The following is an 18,240-nucleotide window of genomic DNA, read 5'->3' on the forward strand; positions in this document are numbered from 1 at the left end:
GCATCTGAAAACAGCCACATTTGATCTTCAGCCTTGCCACCCTTCACGCAATCCCTTCAGGTTTTTGATACTCCCGACACCTGCGGACAGAGGTGGGGACAAAGGATCATAGGAGAATTCTTTTAGGCTGTTCTAGTTGCTTACCTGAGCCGCTGTATGTTTGAGGTGACTCCCGAAAGCCGATAGATTCCATCCACGATGCCGTGAGTCTCTATAAATTCTGCACAGCTCTTCAATACATATGGAACTATGTAAAGGAAAAGAAAAAACAATAAAGTGCTAGATGTAAATCTGACTGTCTTTTAAAGATATCCTTCTAAAAATTCAGGTAACTTCAAAGAGAAATAAGTATGGAACTCATATGAGTTACAAGTGGAAACAGTTACTTATAAGTGGTAGGTGATGTTCCTTTTGTATTTTAAAAAAATCATAGGATGTTGTTAAAGTTTCAAAAACTCATGTGTTTTAAGAGGTTTTTTTTAAATAATTTGAAAAATATGCAAAAACTTTGATTTTGAGATCAGCAGTGACCTTGAAACCCACAAGTCAGTCTTTTCACTGATTCTCCAAGTGTGGTCTCCTGACCAGCAGCAAAAACATCTCCTGGGAACTTGTTGGAAATGCAGATTCTCAGGCCCCACTCCAGACCCACTGATTCAAAACTTCCGGGGGGTGAGGCCCAGCAATCTGTGTTTTAACAAGCCCTCTGGGTAACTCTGAGGCACACCAAAATTGGAGAACCACTGCCTTATTCTTATTCTGTCAAAGCACAGATAAATTTGCTTCACTCACTCATAATTGCTTGTTGCTTATGAAAAGTAATTAATATGTGGGAAAATGCTTATAATACAAGTAAGTAAAAAAAAATATTGTGAATTCAGTTATGAAAAAATCATTGTGAAGAAAAAAAGACTGAAAGAAATCTGTCAGAATGTTAAAGGTGATTTAAATGTTAAAGAGGTTTTTATTAAAAAGTGAGGGCCTCCCCTACCCCATCCCCACCCCCACCACCGTGGGTCCAATCAGTCATTGATTTAACAGACCACATAAAAGGGACTGACATGGCCTCTTAAATTCCTGCCACTCCAGAGGCTCAGTGCCCTGGTGGAAGGGTCCAGCTGTGCTGTTCTCTCCTGGGGGTTGACCTGCTCAGTGGCCCAGAATGGCAGATGCAGTCCTTGGATGATATGGAGAGAGCGGCAAGTCGCTTGCCACTTTGGTCACTGGACAGATCCGCCTGAGGTGGCCCCGTGAGAATGCTGTCAGTGGCGGTCTGGGATGGAAGAACCCAAGCCTCTCACTCTGAAGTCTTCAGTGAGTGGCTTCCTGGAGGCATAGAGGTGGTGTGGGGCCTCCATGAACTAACGCTTGGGTTAGCACTGTGCTCACATCCCCACCACATGCCTAGTCCATTGATGCTGCAGATTAGACCAATGCCAATTCATTAATGCTTACTGCACATGCTCACACCTACACACAATTCCAGGCTGGACCGGACCTTTATGTGGGTAGACACCAGGCATTCAGACTCAATATTCTACCTGAATTATGACACTTTCTAAGCACTCCTCCCCTTGCTGCCTTCAAGTAACTCTAATTTTAGGTGCTCAATAAAGTTCATCACACTTAAAGTATTCTGCCATCTCTCAAAGGCTGTGCATGCCCAGAGCCATCCCCCTCTAGCACACATCCATGGTTTGCCCCTGGCCTCCATGACTGGAGCCAGGGAGAATCTTCTCTGTTAACCCAGGTCAGAAGAGGTCAGGGAGTGGACTTGGGATTGGAAATAGTGAGGACAGAGACCACAGCCGTCGAGCCACTTTGGGGTGTGATGGAGGGGCTGTGGGCACGGGCAGGGCTCCAGAGTTTCTACTTGTCTTCAGCCAGAAGAGCTATGATTTGATCTGTTTTATAAAATAGGGTTCTTGGTAAGATTTTTGTCTCCCACCCTCATGCAAGTAGATAGAGATAGAAAGAAAGTGTTCTAGTGCTTAAAAGAATATATCTTAACGTCCCTGTTGTGCACAATAATGGTTGACTCTTTTCCCACCACACCTGGCTGTTCTGTAACCTGCCACATGTGGCCTATAGTTGAGAGTGCAGGTTTAGACACCAAACTGCCTTTGTAAACTTGAGGAAAAATATACAATGATTCTGTTTCTCAGTTTCCACATCTGCAAAATGAGGTTAATAGTAGTATTAACCTCATAGCTAGGACTGAAATAATACTTGTAAACATTTAGCACAGACCCTGGCATAGAATAAGCATTCCACAATGACAGTGATTATTTCTACTTGTAGCTTATCTACGATATAAACTTACAATTTTTTTTTGCTGAAAACAGAGTTTGCCTCCTGCCATCCAATGGGCCTCTGGGGTAGAAGACCAACCTCATACCAGTCAAAACTAATCTCTACTCTTTGGAATGGCTGTTTTGTCCTTCTTTAGTAAATGTTTCCATTTGAGAGTAATTTTGCTTCCATGGGATCTTTTTTCCATACATTTAGGGGTATCTTCGTAGCACAAAGGCAGGAGGATCTAGCAGTGCGTTGGCAGTCTGGGAGCTGTGCTTAGCCCTCAGGGAATTCTGCACTTCAATTCCCTACTGAGGCGTGTGGCCGTTGTGTGGTGTGGGGCACAAAGACTCAAAGGCACAAGCCTCAGACTCGAAGGGCCTTTTTAAAGAACACTCCACAAAAGGGGCAGTGCAGGGTTGCCAACCTGTCTCAGCCTGTTCTCAGATAGGGACCTCCCAGCTGTGGCACTTCAGGCTCCATTTCTTTTAAAGGTGGGGAAAACACATTCCCAGACAGAGCCTCTGCCATAAATTTATTCTGGCTTTGGTACAGAGGCCCTAGAACCTCTCGTCCGTGGCTCTGTTTAATTAAGCAGGAGACGATATTAAAACAACCCAAGGGAAGAGGTCATGGTCCCAATCCCTGTGGAGTGTTAGCTTTCCTGGGTTCTCATCTTGGGCTGAGTTGGAAAGTGTTGGAATTCTCCATCATTATTACTCAGTAGTAGGAAAGGACTCGGTTAATCTCTGTGTAATCACCTAGCTCTAGACCCTGGAACAGTGGTCCTTAGACCGTGGTCCCTGGGTCACCTTCCATAGCATCAGCAGCCTCCAGCTCACTCTGATGCACACATAAGTTGAAGGAACCACCAGTCTAGACCAGAGCTTCTCATACGTTCACATGCATACAAATCACCTGGGGATGTTGTTAGCATGCATATTCCAATTCAGTAAGGAGATGTGTGGAGGGAGTGTCAAGAATTTGCATTTCCAACAAATTCCCAGATCGGGTAGTGCCAATCTGCCACCCATACTTAGGGTAACAAGGGCCTCAAGATAGCCCTGGGGGGCTAGTGTTGCAGGGGCTGCTAAGAGTTTAGTCTTGAAATCTCAGAATTCTTCAGAGTATTGTCCCTGGGGTTCAATCAGATTGGGGACACCCTAGGATTCTGGACAGGCTAGAAGCTTGATACAAAATAGCTGAGTAGGTATAGATGGAAAGAAAGCTTCCATTGTCAGTGTAGGCATGGGAAGGAGTGACGCTGGAGGTCGAGTCACAGAGCTCGTTCTGTGGGATTTACCCTGGGCCCAAAGAACTCTGAGTCTCCTCCTACAGAGGTACACACAGTTGCTGATTATGATATAACTTCTTCAAATTGTTTCACTGATGGTTCTAACCTCCCTTTTTTGTTTGTTGTTTTTCCTGGATCAGCGATCTTAAACATTAATTTTTAATCTGAGCACAAAATATATCTTGAGGTGGGTTCTGATGGAAAAGTAAACCTTGCCTTTGATTTATGCTTCACAGTTTATGAAACACTATTAAGTCTTTTGTTTCATTTGATCTAACCTGGTACAACTATTAATAAAAGACGTTTTACACTTATAAATAGGTGTGGGGCACTCTCCTAAATTCCTCACCTCTTCAAGGGTTTAGTGCAGAAAAGGCCAGCAGTCAAATTGTTCCTCCCCCAGAAGTCATAACTCTGCTAAGCTGCCTCAGTTCCCTGAGTGCCAGAGATCTGATCGGGTCTGGGGACAGAGATCGGAACAAGCACAATTTTATTTGGTCATTTATGTGGCCATGGTGTCTACGTTCTTTCATAGCAAATTGCATTTATGTTTTAGGGAACCAGGCACTCCCCTGTCCCCATTCTGGATTTCGTTACAGTCTGTATTGGTTAGATTTCATCTCCTCTCTCTGTCCTGAATTCCTGACCTTCAAAGTCAAGTCCAGTGGTGTATACATAGAAATGGAATACAACTCAGCAGTAACAAGGAGAGATGAAGCATATGAGTGCAGACCAAAAACTTTAGGGTTGGTGACAGTAGGAAGCCAGACTATGAAAGTGTACATACTGTATGATTCCATGTATGTAAAACTCTAGAAAATGCAAACTAATTTACAGTAAGATAAAGCAGTAAGAGGCAGGAGGCAGGGATTTCGAAAGGGCCCGAGGAAACTTTTGGGCATGATGGATATGTTCATCATCATGTTTGAGGTGATAAAAAGGACCAAGAGCCACTGGTGGGTGGAGAATAATAATATTATACTGTAGGGGGGAGGATAAAAGAGAGACGGGCACAAGGCAATGCACAGGGAAGAAATCCTGTGTTAGAATCTGTTGCAATGCATATGGGAGAGAAACAGTTTTGTTGTGCCATGAATGAGCCCCCTCTTTGGGATTTTGCCAGGCAATCTTTTCTAGTAAAGATTTAAATTCCTTCCCCATTAGCTTGGGTTGTCGGTACAGAACTTTCTGGGCGTTCCCCCCTTCTCTACCCAAGAATCCAGGTGCTGTCACGATGGCCCCCTGTAACTTCTCTCTCTGTGCTAGTCCCTGCTCTTCCTTTGTGTCCTACCTTGTGCCTGTCCCTCTTCAACTCCGACTTCCGTCCTGTGCCCTCCCAGCCTCTGCAAGGCTCTCCCTGCCTAGCGGTCACCGTCCACCCCAGTTTTCCCTCCGATTCTCTTTCTTCCTTCTGTTTTATCTTCTTTCAACTCTCTTCCACCTGGCCTAATGTGGAATTAAAGAAATATTGAAAATTTGTGGTATTTATTTGACAAAGTATGTTTTCTGTTCTTAAAAAAAACCAAATTATTATAAAAACTGTCCATATAACAAAATTATTTGTACCCCCTTAATATTTTGAAATAAAAAAAGACCAAATTAATTATTTCTAATTTGTGTGTGTGTGTGTGTGTGTTTCTAATTTTCTAAGCAAAAAAAATCTAAATATTTTAGGGCTTTGGAGAAAAGTTTAATTTTTGTTTTAAAAATTAAGATATAACTCAAATGCCATAACATTCACTTTTTGAAAGTGCATACTTATGTGATTTTAGTATATTTACAGGTTAAGCAACCAACACACTATCTAATTCTAGAACATTTTCATCACCCCAAAAAGAAAGCCCAATATCCATTATTAGTTACTACCCTTTCTCTCCTCACCCCAGCCCCTAGCAGCTGCTAATTAACTTTCTATTTCTATGAATTTGCCTGTTCTGGACATTTCACACAAATGAAATCTTAAAAATATGTGGCCTTTGCGATGAGCTTCTTTCACTTCACATGTTTTCAAGGTCCATCCATGTTGTAGCATGTGTCAGCATTCCATTCATTTTTATGGCTGAATAATATTCCAAATACATTCCTCATTTTGTTTATCCATTCATCAGGTGATGGAAATTTGAGTTGTTTCTACTTTTTGGCTATTATAAGTAAGTAATGCTGCTATGAACCTTCATGTACAAGTTGTTTGTTGTATGGACATATGTTTTCAATTCTCTTGGATATATATCCAGGAGTGGAATGGCTGGGTCATATGGTGATTCTATGTTTAACTTTTAAGGAATTGCCAAACTGTTTTCCATAGCAGCCTTGCCATTTTACATTCCCACTAGCAATGCATGAGGATTCCAATTTTTCCACATCTTTGTCAACACTTGTTATTGTCTTTTTTTTATTATAGTCATCCTAGTAAGTGTGAAGTGGTATTCATTGTGGGTTTTATTTGCATTTCCTTGGTAAGTAATGATGAACATCTTTTCATGTGCTTATTAGCCATTTGTATATCTTCTTTGAAGAAATATGTTTGGATCCTTTGTCCATTTTGAGTTGGGTGGTTTGTCTTTTATTCTTGAGTTGTTAGAGTTCATCATATATTCTGAATACTAGACCCTTATCAGATATATGATTGCCAAATATTTTGTCCTATGCTGTGGGTTTATCTTTTTACTTTCTTAATGGTGTTCTTCGAAGCACAGAAGTTTTGCATTTAGTCCAATTTATCTATTTTTTTTTCTGATGCTTGTGTTTTTGTTTACCAGGGGAAAAGCTTATTTATATTGTCTATATCCTTTGGTTCTTCATTATTCACATGCATAGAGAGTGACACTATAAGTAATGTAACTATAATTTCTTATTGTTATAGATCAGAACATATAAATCTAAAGAAGAATTGTCCTTTAGGAAATGAGATGATTATCTGGCTCAAAACATGTCTAGAACCACCCTTTGGGAATTTCCAGTGAGAAGTCATACACATTTTACTCCACGAAGAACTCGAGTATAATCTTCTCCCAGGAGGAAAAGAGGAAGAAAATAGTGAGGAATGTTTACACTGTACTATTCTCATTTTCCCTACAGAGTTTAAAGCAATTGTTTTATTATTATTTCACTTTCAAATTCATTTCAGGGAGTATAGGGTTTAGTTCTGTCTTCTGTTTAGTTCCTACATACAGGGAATATATTTTATCCTTTGAAAACAAAGATTAGGTTGTGTTACTCTCCTGCCTAAACACTTCCCATGGTTCCCTATTACCAACAGTGTAGAGTCCAAACTGCAGAGTAAAGCCTAGGAAGTTTTCCACAACCTGGCCATTCTCCACCTTGCTAGTCCCATTACTGACTGCTGAGCTCTCCCTCCCTCTCTCTACACAGGGATGCTGGGTTCTAGCCACACTGAACAACCTGCCACTTCCTGAGTGTGCTCTGCACCTTCATACCTTCCCAGCTTTGCATGGGATGTTCCCCATGCCTGAGCCCATTGCCTTTTCTCTGCTGGGAAAGGCCTTCTACTTATCTTTCAGGATTTAGCTCAAGTCCCAACTCCTCTATAAAGCCTTCCTCAGGCAGAACTAGGTTCTCTTTCCTCCATGATCTCATATCTCCTTGCCTCCTCTCTTCATGGCACTCTGGAGGATTGTCAATTCAACTCAATTGCCTATTAAAACTGCACTGATATATAATATCATTTTTCACTTCTCAGATTGGCAAAGACACATAACACACAGTGTTGGCATGGCTGTGGAAAACAAGCACTGCCATGCATTGCTAGTGGCAGGGGAGACTGGCATAACCTCTGAAGGGCAATTTGACAGTATCTATCAGAATTACAGATACAAATACTCTTTGACTCAGTGGTTCCTCTTCTAGGAATTTATCCTACAGATATTCTTGTACACATGATAAATAACATGAACAAGGTTATTCATTGCAGCAGTTTTTGTAATAGCACAAGATTGTCCAATAATAGGAAGTTGCTAACATAAATAATGGAATGTTCACATAGTGGAATACTATATAGTCATTAAAAAGAACATTTTCATGTACAGACATAGAGTGGTCTCCAAGATATATTGTTAGCAGACCACTGTAATGATATGCTAGCCTCTTTTTTTAAAAAGAGAGGATAAAAGAATAGACATGCATTTTTATTTGTATATGCAGTCAATATCTATGGAAGGATTCATGAGAAAGTGCTAACTTTAGTTGTCCTACAGGAAAAGAAACTGGAGAGCTGGGACTAGGGCTTTGAGTAAGAGAGAAACTTCTTATTGCATTTTTTTATATTTTTAGATTTTGAACTATAAGAATATATTACGTTTTCAAAAAAAATTTCATAATAAATTTAATTCCACAAATATTTGCTTCAAGCCTACTCTGTGTCCAGCACCAGGTATGAGGTGTTACTTGTTTCTGTTTCACCTTCTTTACTAAGTCGTGAGCCCCGTGGGGACAATGAGGACAGTCCTGTGTCTTATTCATCAAGAACAGCCTTAAAAACACAAGCATTCAAAATATTTTGCTGAAGAGGAGATTGGTCATTTTTGCCCAGATAGATTTTCTGTGCTTCCTTGATAACTGGATCCCTCAAAGAAGAAAATCCTTATTATGTGCCAGGCACTGCTTTAGATGTATTTTTATTTGTTCGTTTGTTTGTTTGACTGCATTCTCCATTCTGTAATTATAGCCAATCCATGAAACAAGGTAAAATGATCTCCATTTGCAAAGTATGAAAGCTGATTTTCAGAAAGCTTAGGTCAGCTGCCCAACATCACACAGCTAGGAAGTGCCAGAGTTGGGATCCAAACCCAGGTTTGTCTGACACCAAAGCCTGTGCTTTTTCTATGATACCACAAGTGATAAGGAATAGAAAAAGCCCCATGCTTTTCTACCCTAGTTCAATTCTTCCTCAGCACAAGGACAAGTCCTCTGAGTTGGTGGCAACTGTGGAGCCACAATTTGAGAAGAGCTGATCAGCTCCTTGCCCTTGACTGCCCAAATGCCTGAAATTCTACCACTGCAGGCCCTACCTTCAAGTGTGCACCACCTCGTGGTTAATACCTATTTTTAAGTTCCTTTTGAAAAAAATACAAAAGAATGTTTGCTGATAAAAAATGAAAAAGATATACAAATACAAAGAGTAAAGACTAATTGTTGCTTTTAAACCACCCCTTCCTAATATATTAAATGATAAAAAATGACACACCCTGAAATGTGAATATCAATTACCTCTAGATGGTAGAAAATGTTAGGTAGATAGTGAGGGATTCCAGGTCTCCTAGGGATGAAAGTGGGTGCTGTTGCCTTGGTGCAATTGCCCCATCTGGGAAGAAGGACATGGGTGGGCCCCCAGCCCCCATCTTGGTCCTGCCCCACCCTAATCCTCTCCTGAGCAACTGCCATACCTGGGAGAGGAGGGAATCCCCATGAATCTGCCAATCAGAACTTAGGGTGCCAGCTGCAAAAGAATGCAGAGGACTCTCTAGCCCACGGGCCAAGCCCTATAGATACGATAGAGTCTGGAAATTGACCTAGCACAACCTGCATGTGTAGTAATACAACTCTGAACTGTCCAATAAAAATAGGTTCCACGGTGATATCTGAGCCACTAGGGAGGTCCCAATCTGGACACTGTAAAACAAGTTGCAAACCACAACCAAACTCTCTTTGCCCTTCCTTTGGGTCTCCCTTTGCTGCTACAGGGGTTGGGTTGTCATCTGTGGTGTATGTATCCTGCACTGTAAATCTATATCTTGCTCTTGCTCTGTAACCCTATCTTTCTCTCCTCAAACCTCATTTTCGTGCTTGCCTTACTTTGGTGTGTATGGCCATTCTTCGGCCACGAGCATGCTAAGAACCGACATTTTCATGCTGTAACCTGACAAAAAACAGTGTTCACTTTTCTCTACTCTAAGTTTTCTGTGATGGGGGTATAGTAAAAGTATTTTATTTAAAAGAAAGAAATGGGGTTTTGGCCAGGTGCAGTGGCTCATGTCTGTAATGCTAGCACTCTGGGAGGCTGAGATGGAAGGATTGCTTGAGGTCAGGAGTTCGAGACCAGGCTGAGCAAGAATGAGACCTCGTGTCTACAAAAAATACAAAAACTAGCTGGGCACAGTGGAGTATGCCCACTTGGGAGGCTGAGGCAGGAGGATCACTTGAGTCCAGAGTTTGAGGTTGCAGTGAGCTATGATGACGCCACTGTACTCTAGCCTGGGAGGCAGAGTGAGACTCTGTCTCAAAAAAAAAAAAAGTTTTTGAAAATAAGTTTTGTTAAAGAAGCCAGTGGGGTTTCTGAAATCAGTGACGCAACTTCTAAATGGTTGATAAAGTCCTCTCTGATGACCCTGTTGAGGTTATTACCCCTTGTTAAGCCGAAGTGTTTGCCTAACCTGCTGGCCTTGGGTGGCTCTGCCACTTGGCTGAGCGAGCTCCAGATGGCAGATTGCATGCTGGAGTCTATTCCTCCAGACTCAGGGTCCCGGGGAGCACCTGGGCCCCCTCCCCCTCCTCATGGACAGGCTCTCAGATGCCAACTCAAGTCAGCCCTTTCCTGTAGAAGTGTCCAGGTCTTCCCTCTGATCTGCACCCGGACTTTCGTCCCTGAGGGGGCCCTTAGGTCTCTGCTGTCAATGCTCTCTCTATCTCAGTGACAGCAAAGATTCTCCTTCTAGCCAAGTGGATGTTACGAGGGCCTGTGTGGAGGCTAAGCAACTCCATCTTCCATGCTAATCCACCATGTAGACTTCTGATTAACACCTGTTCCGGGAATGCCTCTAAGATTCCTACTTCATCTACTGTTACGTAAATCCTGCCCTTAGATCAGAACAAAGTGGACCATAAACCCTGCCCTTAGGCAGATTCACATAGCATTCTTGCATTTCCCTGAGGGGCTGACTCCAGTAGTCCTTTGATATTAATATATAAGCACTAGGGTAATGGCATGGGGATCCACCATCTTGTATCATGGCTGCCTGGGACATGGTTTCCGTTCCTAAGTCTCTATTAAATGTTTCCTTCTGAGGAACTGCATACTTCTGCCTCTCAGCTTCCTTGGACATTAGGAGTAGGTTTGCACAGACCTGACAGCCCCGGAACAACCTACCTAGCCTGAGGGACAAAAAGCTGAATTAGACCTTTGCTTTCAGGAAGCCAAGAAAGAAATGGACAATTACTGTGTACCTACCATGTGCTGGTCTCTGAGCTTCACCCTTTTTATCCCTTATTTGTAGGCAGTGCAATCCTCACAACCACCTTATGAGGGAGGTGTTTATCCCTGTTTTATAAATGAGGAACCTGAAGCTCAGAGGTATTATTAAGTAACTTGGCTAGTATGAAAATATCAAGCAAAATATGTTAAGGGCCCTAGACAGGCAAAAAAAAAATGTGACGGAAGTTCTTTGAAAAAGATTACACATGGTGGGAGAAGTCAGGCAGAGCTTTTACATTGAACAAGAACAGGAAATTGTTCATTTATAGAGAGCCAACTGTATGAGAAGGACCACATCAGAGAGAGTTGAGATGGGACCCTCATGCTCAGGGGCTCACAGCATTGTGAGATGAGTGGATAGAGAAGGACAAGTCAAGGTGACGCAGTAAGAAGGATGATTTGAGATGATATGACAAGATGTGATGTGATGTGACATGATGCGATATATACTACAATCCATGCAGAATGCTCATTTAAGCACCTAGTGCATAATAAGCACTTAGTAAATGTCATCCACTTTCTGGTGGCACAGGGAACAAAGAATGGTATAAACAAAGTAGGAAAGCAAGAAATAATGTGAATTCTAGGAATTACGGCTAGACCAATCTGGTAGAAGAGAAGAGTGTTCAGATAAATTGGGGGAGTTTTTGAGGACTGCCCAGGAAGACTGCATTCTATCTCGATCTCCACTGCCAGATAAATCTTTCGAAAATACTACCTTGATGATAAAGCTCCCCTACTCTAAAACATTCAGTGGCTCCCCATTGCCTGTAGAATAATGTCCAGTCCAGGTAGCTCTGGAACTAGACCTTCAGGTACTCATCAGGCCAACCCAGAGTTCTTCCCTTCAGAGAAATAGGCTTTTGAGAGGGAAGGGGTGGGTAATCTGGAGGAAGATATGCCACAAACATATCACTCCAAAGAGAAAAAAAGATGTCTCTTCAGGGTCAGTGGAGAGAACCTCTTATGATTTTTCAAGAATGAAAGGGGAGGTGAGAAAATTCGCCCTTTCTAGCTGTTTCCTGAAATTTCTTTAAGGAAGGTAAAAGCTTTTCTGACTCACATATAAGACTGGTCATCATCATAGTTGGCTAACAAGCCTTGGAGGGATTCACAGGTGCCTCGGGTGTGCATGCTTGGGCTGGGGGTGCTGGTGGCTGCGAGGAAGGGCGGTGCTGAGTAGAGAAAAAGGTTCACATGCTCTGAACATGGAAAACAAACCTGCAGGGAGTCCCCACGTGGCCCAGGGCTTAGAGCTCTGTTCATCTTGTACACAGAAACTGCACAGAGGATTTTTGTCTCATTGCTGAAAATAGAGGCTGCTAGGTTCTGTGTAATTTATAAAGACATTTTTGGTTCATTCTTCCTACTGTATGACTCTAGAGAAGTTTTGTTCTCAAGGATTCGTAGAGGCAGACATCACTCACTCCACGGGGCTGCTCATGGAGGGCAGAAAGATCTGTCAACCCCTGGAAGGTTCTCAGGCCTAACTTGTGAGCAACAACAAATCATTTAAATCTTCAATTTGGCCAGGCGCAGTGGCTCATGCCTGTAATCCTAGCATTTTGGGAGGCTGAGGCAGGAGGATCACTTGAGGCCAGGAATTCGAGACCAGCCTGAGCAATATAGCAAGACCCCATCTCTACAAAAACTTAAAAAAAAATTAGCCAGGCCTGGTGGCATGCACCTGTAGTCCAGGCTACTCAGTAGGCTGAGGCCAGAGGATTACTTAGGCCCATGAGTTTGAGGTTGCAGTGAGCTATGATTTTGCCACTGAACTCTAGCCTAGGTGACAGAGTGAGACCATGTCTCAAAAAAAAAAAAAAAAAAAACCAACCCTCAATTTAACTGCACAAAGAGCAGTCAGTTGAATCACCTGATCAAGATTTTATTAACTGGGCGATCAGCTTTCTTGCCAGCTACTCCCTGGGCTGTCACTGGGTGGAGGCTGTAAGCAGTAATGGGTAAAAAGGCCGGCCATATACGCCTCCAGAGAGTGTAGGAGAGAGACTTGTGAACTGAGCAGGATAATGAGAGAGAAACAAGGAAAATAAACCTGTTTCTTGATCTGTATTCTTCACTAGCACCAATCATCTTAAGACTTAGGGAAATGTAAATTTTTTTCTCCTCTGAGTGTGTCCAGGCCACTTACTTTTTTTTTTTTTTTGCATGCCTCATGGGTGGTTATGGGCTGGATGAACCAAATGCTGTGGAGTTCCATGCTTAGCCATTATTACTCCACTTCATTCTTACAACTCTGAGGTGTAGGCATTACTGTTCCTATTTTCTAGATGGGAAACTCAGGTTCAGTGTGGTCAATTTGTCCAAGGTTAAACAGCCAGTGTTACACTGGGGTGCAGTTGTAAGTCTGTCTGAATGCAAAGTCCATGAGCTGCCCAGGATGTTTTATCAGCATAACCTCACACTAGGGAAACCAAGGCACACACCAACGATGGGGAGGACTAGAAAGCAGCAGCACGTAGAGGTGATTTCATAACTAACAGCAACTTGAAGAGGGAGAAGGACTTAGACAATGAATTAAGAAAACTGGGTTCCCTACAGGTATTAGACTCTAGACCTTTGAGGAAAGTAACTCTTTTTTAATTCCCCTGGTATCTCACAGGTACTGGGTGCTGCGTACGTGTCAGTTACAGCAACACGAACCAGCTGTGTGTCCTCTAGCGAACCAGCCACTCCCAGGCTAAAACGTCCATCTTTACTACACCTGGAGCAAGTTCTGGATCCAGATGATTGCTAATGTTTCTGCCAGGTCGAGCCTCCCAGCATCCGTCAACTTCCTAGATGAAGCTGGGAGGAGAAACTGGGCTAGAAATTAAAAGTTAGATTGGATTTCTACCTGCCGATGTTCAGGTCCCCACTCCCACTGGTTCTGGTTTTTATCTAGGCCTCCTAGGGCCAAACATTACAGTTAGTTTTTGTTTGTTAGTTTTGTTTTTGTGTCACATTTGTACTATTAATGATTCCCCAACTCATCTCATCCATATGAACAGAAGTTTCTGTCAAATAAAACATAAACTTCACCCTCAGGAGGTTTATACATATCCCCTTGGTATGGCTGGACTCCCATTAACCCTGAGGCTGTTTTTATTCTTGTGGAGTCCTAAGTGGAGTCCTCCAGGGACTTAGCTCTTGCTTATTGGACCCTGTGGTTTCCTGGGCTGCCCAGCTTCCTGATGGTTTCCAGACCTATGGCACTATGGGCTCTTTCTTCTCATGTCTGCATTTTTCTAAAATCAATTTTGTCAATGGGAGATGAGGAGCATCTAGAAAAAATCGACTTCATCTTGGGCCAGCGGGGTCTGTGTGAGGAACAGCCAGGTAGTGCTTATCAGCTCCCCGCTGCACCCCACCCCCAGCCAGCGTCCTTCCATTTCCTGCACGATATTCCCGAGCCACAGGCAGCCATTGTTTCCAGAGCCACTTTGCTTGGAAGCCTTGGTGCTGAGGCCTCTCGGCGCTTCCTGTTGTTACAAGGCCTCTCTTTCCTGCTAAAAACAAGGGCACTTCCCTGCACTGTGTAACCCTTCTCAGGCAAGTCTTTCTTCCATGAGCTTACAAATACACGGTGCTCATTACATTTCTTTTAATTAATACTTTTCTTGCTATAAAAGTACTGCCGACTTCTTTGTAGAAAAATAAAAAATACAGACGAGCAAAAGAAAAAAACATTTCATCCAAATATCATCCCCCTCTATCAGCACAGACATATGTTCGTTGTGTTTTTTGGAGACTAAACATGATTTTGGAGTTCATGCTTTAAGACTATACATCTACATACACAGAATTTACCACGGGACTTGGGGCTTGAAGAAATGACGGTTCCCCATGATGGAGGTGGAGGCAGGGAGGCCCGGCCAGAAACAAGCCTCCTAGAGGTTCTCACGTACTGGTGGGCAAAAGGGTCTCCCAGGTGCTTAAGAAGCGTGCAAACTCCACAAGATTCACCTGCAAATTCTTAGGGCTATCCTCGAAGAAACTATGAGAGTGATCCTCTTTAAATAGTTTGTTACACAAATTGGGGAGAGGCTCATGGGGCAATTGAACAGGAAGGGGTGAGGGAGGTGGGAGAGCAGCAGCGGTGCTGGGACTCTAGGAGTCTCCTCCATCCAGCTCCCTGCAGGGTGCCCAGCTGCCCACGTGTCCGAAGGAGCTTTTGGAAACACAGATCTGATTGTGTTTGTCCATAATGCTGAGTTCTTCGTGACCCCTCCCCGAATACCGCCCTCTCTAGTCACATCATACTACACATGGTTCCCTGAAAGCTACCCCTCCTGCCCCTCCTGCCTTTACATTCTCCCTCCAGGATGGACACGGCCCCCAGGAGATGCTTCTCTCCTGCATTCTTCAGAACCCAGCCGAGAGAAGTCCACCTTAGGGCTTTTCCTGTAATGTCAAATAGGACAAATTGCCAAAACCTTGACACCAAGCTCTTCTGCGTTGTGTAGGTTTCTGGACGCTATTTTATGAAACAAATCAAGATATTCTAATTTCTGCTGGGTGCATTGGCTCTCGCCTGTAATCTCAGCTACTGGGGAGGTTGAGGCAGGAGGATCTCTTGAGGCCAGGAGTTCAAGACCAGCCTGGGCAACATAGCAAGACACTGTCTCTAAAAATTTAAAAGAAAGAAATTTTTTAAAAGATATTCTAATTTCTATGAGTTTCTGTTTTGCAGTCCCAGAGAACATAGTTGAGGGATAAGATGTAAAGTATTTTGGAGATTAACACTCTCTTCTTCCCCAATTTTCTCTCTGGATCTCTGGCACATCCCAACAAAGCTATGCTTCTGCAGAGAGACTATACCTTTACCTTTGCAGATAATGTATTATCCCTTATGTAAAATCAGGCAAAAATTAGTAACAATCTGTGGCTTGTTGAAACAGCAAGAGATTATGATATTCAAGCTTTTGCTCTGAGGTTTTGCAGCTCCAAAATTACACAGTGTTCTCTGAAATGTCTCCTGTGAAGAACTGGCATTCATTTCAGAGGCCAGATATTGCAATTATCCTAACCTGCTCATTCTTCTCCTTACAACTGTTATACCTCTTCTCTCAGCACTGTCTTTTGAAGTAATTTTCACAAGATATACAGTTGGCCCTCTTTACCCATGGGTTCTATTATCCATGGATTCAACCAACTGAGGATTGAAAATACTTGGAAAGAAAATGGATGGTTGCATCTGTACTGAAGACTTTTCTTGTCATTATTCCCTAAACAGCACAGTATAACAACTATTTACATAGCATTTACATTGTATTAGGTATTATAAGTAATCTAGAGATGATTTAAAGTATACAGGAGGATATGTGAATGTTATATGCAAATACTACACCATTATATATAAGGGACTTGAGCATCCACAGATTTTGGTATCCATGGGGGTATTGGAACCAAGCCCCGTGAATACGGAGGGACGATTTACTTAGGATTAGGGCTCAGTGATGAAGATGGCACAAAGGATTACTGTCAGATTTGTGGGCACCTCCTCAGCCATAAATAATGTATAAAGGACATAGACAGCTAGTACAGAGAGTGCCAGTTTCCCATTCAGACACTCTATTTTTAGAGTTAGAGGAGCTAAATATCAAGCAGATCTCTTTTGTATTTAATTTCTAACTTTTTCTCTTCTCACCCTTTAAAAGCTTCAGAGTTGGAATTTTCTGTTGTTTGCAATTGAAAATGTCGGCGATCAGATCTGATCCAAGGGTAGCCAGGGATGGGCTCAGATTCTGATCCCCTTTCTCTTGGGTACACAGAAAGGATAGGAGAAGGGGTCAGATATACCTCATAGGGCACTCTGGGCACCGAAAGGCAACAGCCTGTCCTAGGAGCAACAGCCTGGAAAAGGCTCCAAACGGAGATGGAATCTCTACTCAAGTTTGCACCCAAGGAGGCCACCCAGCTTCCATGAAGGGAATGATGGCAAGACATTGGTGTTTTAAAAGCTCTATCAGGATCAATTGGAGGCAGAAAGACCTTGTGGGAAATGATCCAGGCATCAAGTGATCGACCCCCTGGTCACCTCCTCTGAGAAGCCTTCCCTCATTTCCAAGAGTAGGAAGTACTTGATATAGTCTTGGGGCAACCTGCACACAGTTAATACTTAATTGAGTTGCTTTGTTTTGTTTTTAAACATCTGCTCTTGCTCTATTCTATAAACTCCATGAGGAGCTATATCTGTCTTACTCAACTTAAAAGCCAACACCCATGACCTTAGTTTATGGTCCACTAATTTTCCTGTGCCAGGAACAAGGCAGAGCATGTACGGGGAGGGGTGAGTGAAAAGAAAGGCTGGGCCCAAGTGCATGGGCATCGATTGGACACCATGTAGGATGGACTTCGGAGGGACAATATTGTGTAGTGAGCCTTTGGAAGGATGACAAAGTGCACTTTAGTCTCCAGTTCTTTTTCCCTTCCCAAATCCATATTTATTTTCTCCTTCCCAGCCACCCCATCCCTATCCCCAAGCATCTACTCCATACTCTATCCCTGTGCTCCACTTGCTGAGCAACCAGAATCCTGGAATGTCAAGAGCTGGAAGGGACTTCAAGATCATCTTGTTGAACCTGCTTGATTCAGTGCAGAAAATTAAGACCCCAGATTGTTCAGGGACCTATCCAAAGTCACCCAGCTCAACAACAGTGAAGCCCTAGAGTTGGAGAGAGACTGAGAAGACAGGACAGGAGTAAGTGAGTGAGTAAGATTTCTTTTCTTTCTAATTTTTGGGATTAAGGCTTAAGTACATGGTAGGCCTCTTTCTGCCCCAGACTAATACGTTGATGTCAGAAGTAATTTAGGGTATTTAAGCTTAGACACACCCTTAGCAGTCAAATCAAATTAATTATGTTTATTGGATCCCCACATGTGAAACACCGTGCCAGACTTTTGGGATTCAAAGACGTATACTTAAACGTCTTATACTTTTAAGACACTGCCCATAACCTCAACTTACAGTCTAGTTAGTTCAATTACATGCAGTTAAATTGTGGGTAGAACAAAAATGTCAGGGACAACCCTTACTTATTCATTCTACAGCTGTCAGGCAGGAGTCATTGGGTTTAATGATATCTCTCTGGAGAGAGAGGAAAGGGAGTCGGCTGCCAGAGGCTGTCTCTCCCCCTCTGCTTTCTCTTCTTAAAAAGTGAGTAGCTGGTCCTCCAGCAAGAAGGAGGGGTTTGTTTATCGTTTTAAAGATCTCATGATTCCTGTTTAAAAAGGGTGTAGGCTTTTGATGGATTGTCCTGGGCTTCAATTCACTGAGCAGAGATGGAAGTAGCAGGCTCTGAAGGCGCTGTCAGAGAGGCTGGGAGGGGTGGCCTCAGGCCGGGGCCTCTGGGGGAACACAGAGGACAGCAGGCCTGAGCTGGTTGAGGAGATTGGAAGATGTCCCTGGGGGATCAGCCCCACAAGGAGGACAGGGCATCCC

General features: G+C 43.0%; 1 protein-coding gene across 1 annotated transcript in view; it reads right to left on the minus strand.

Moving 5' to 3' along the window:
• ARHGAP31 (Rho GTPase activating protein 31) overlaps window positions 1-18,240 on the minus strand; it is a 112,895-nt gene that overhangs the window by 45,365 nt on the left and 49,290 nt on the right. The window contains exon 2 of the mRNA XM_045540216.1: window positions 145-247. Within this exon, the coding sequence (XP_045396172.1) occupies window positions 145-247 (103 nt within the window). The remainder of the gene's footprint in view (window positions 1-144; window positions 248-18,240) is intronic.

Source organism: Lemur catta, chromosome 1 (genome assembly GCF_020740605.2).
Source record: "Lemur catta isolate mLemCat1 chromosome 1, mLemCat1.pri, whole genome shotgun sequence".
In the NCBI taxonomy this organism is placed as follows: domain Eukaryota; kingdom Metazoa; phylum Chordata; class Mammalia; order Primates; family Lemuridae; genus Lemur; species Lemur catta.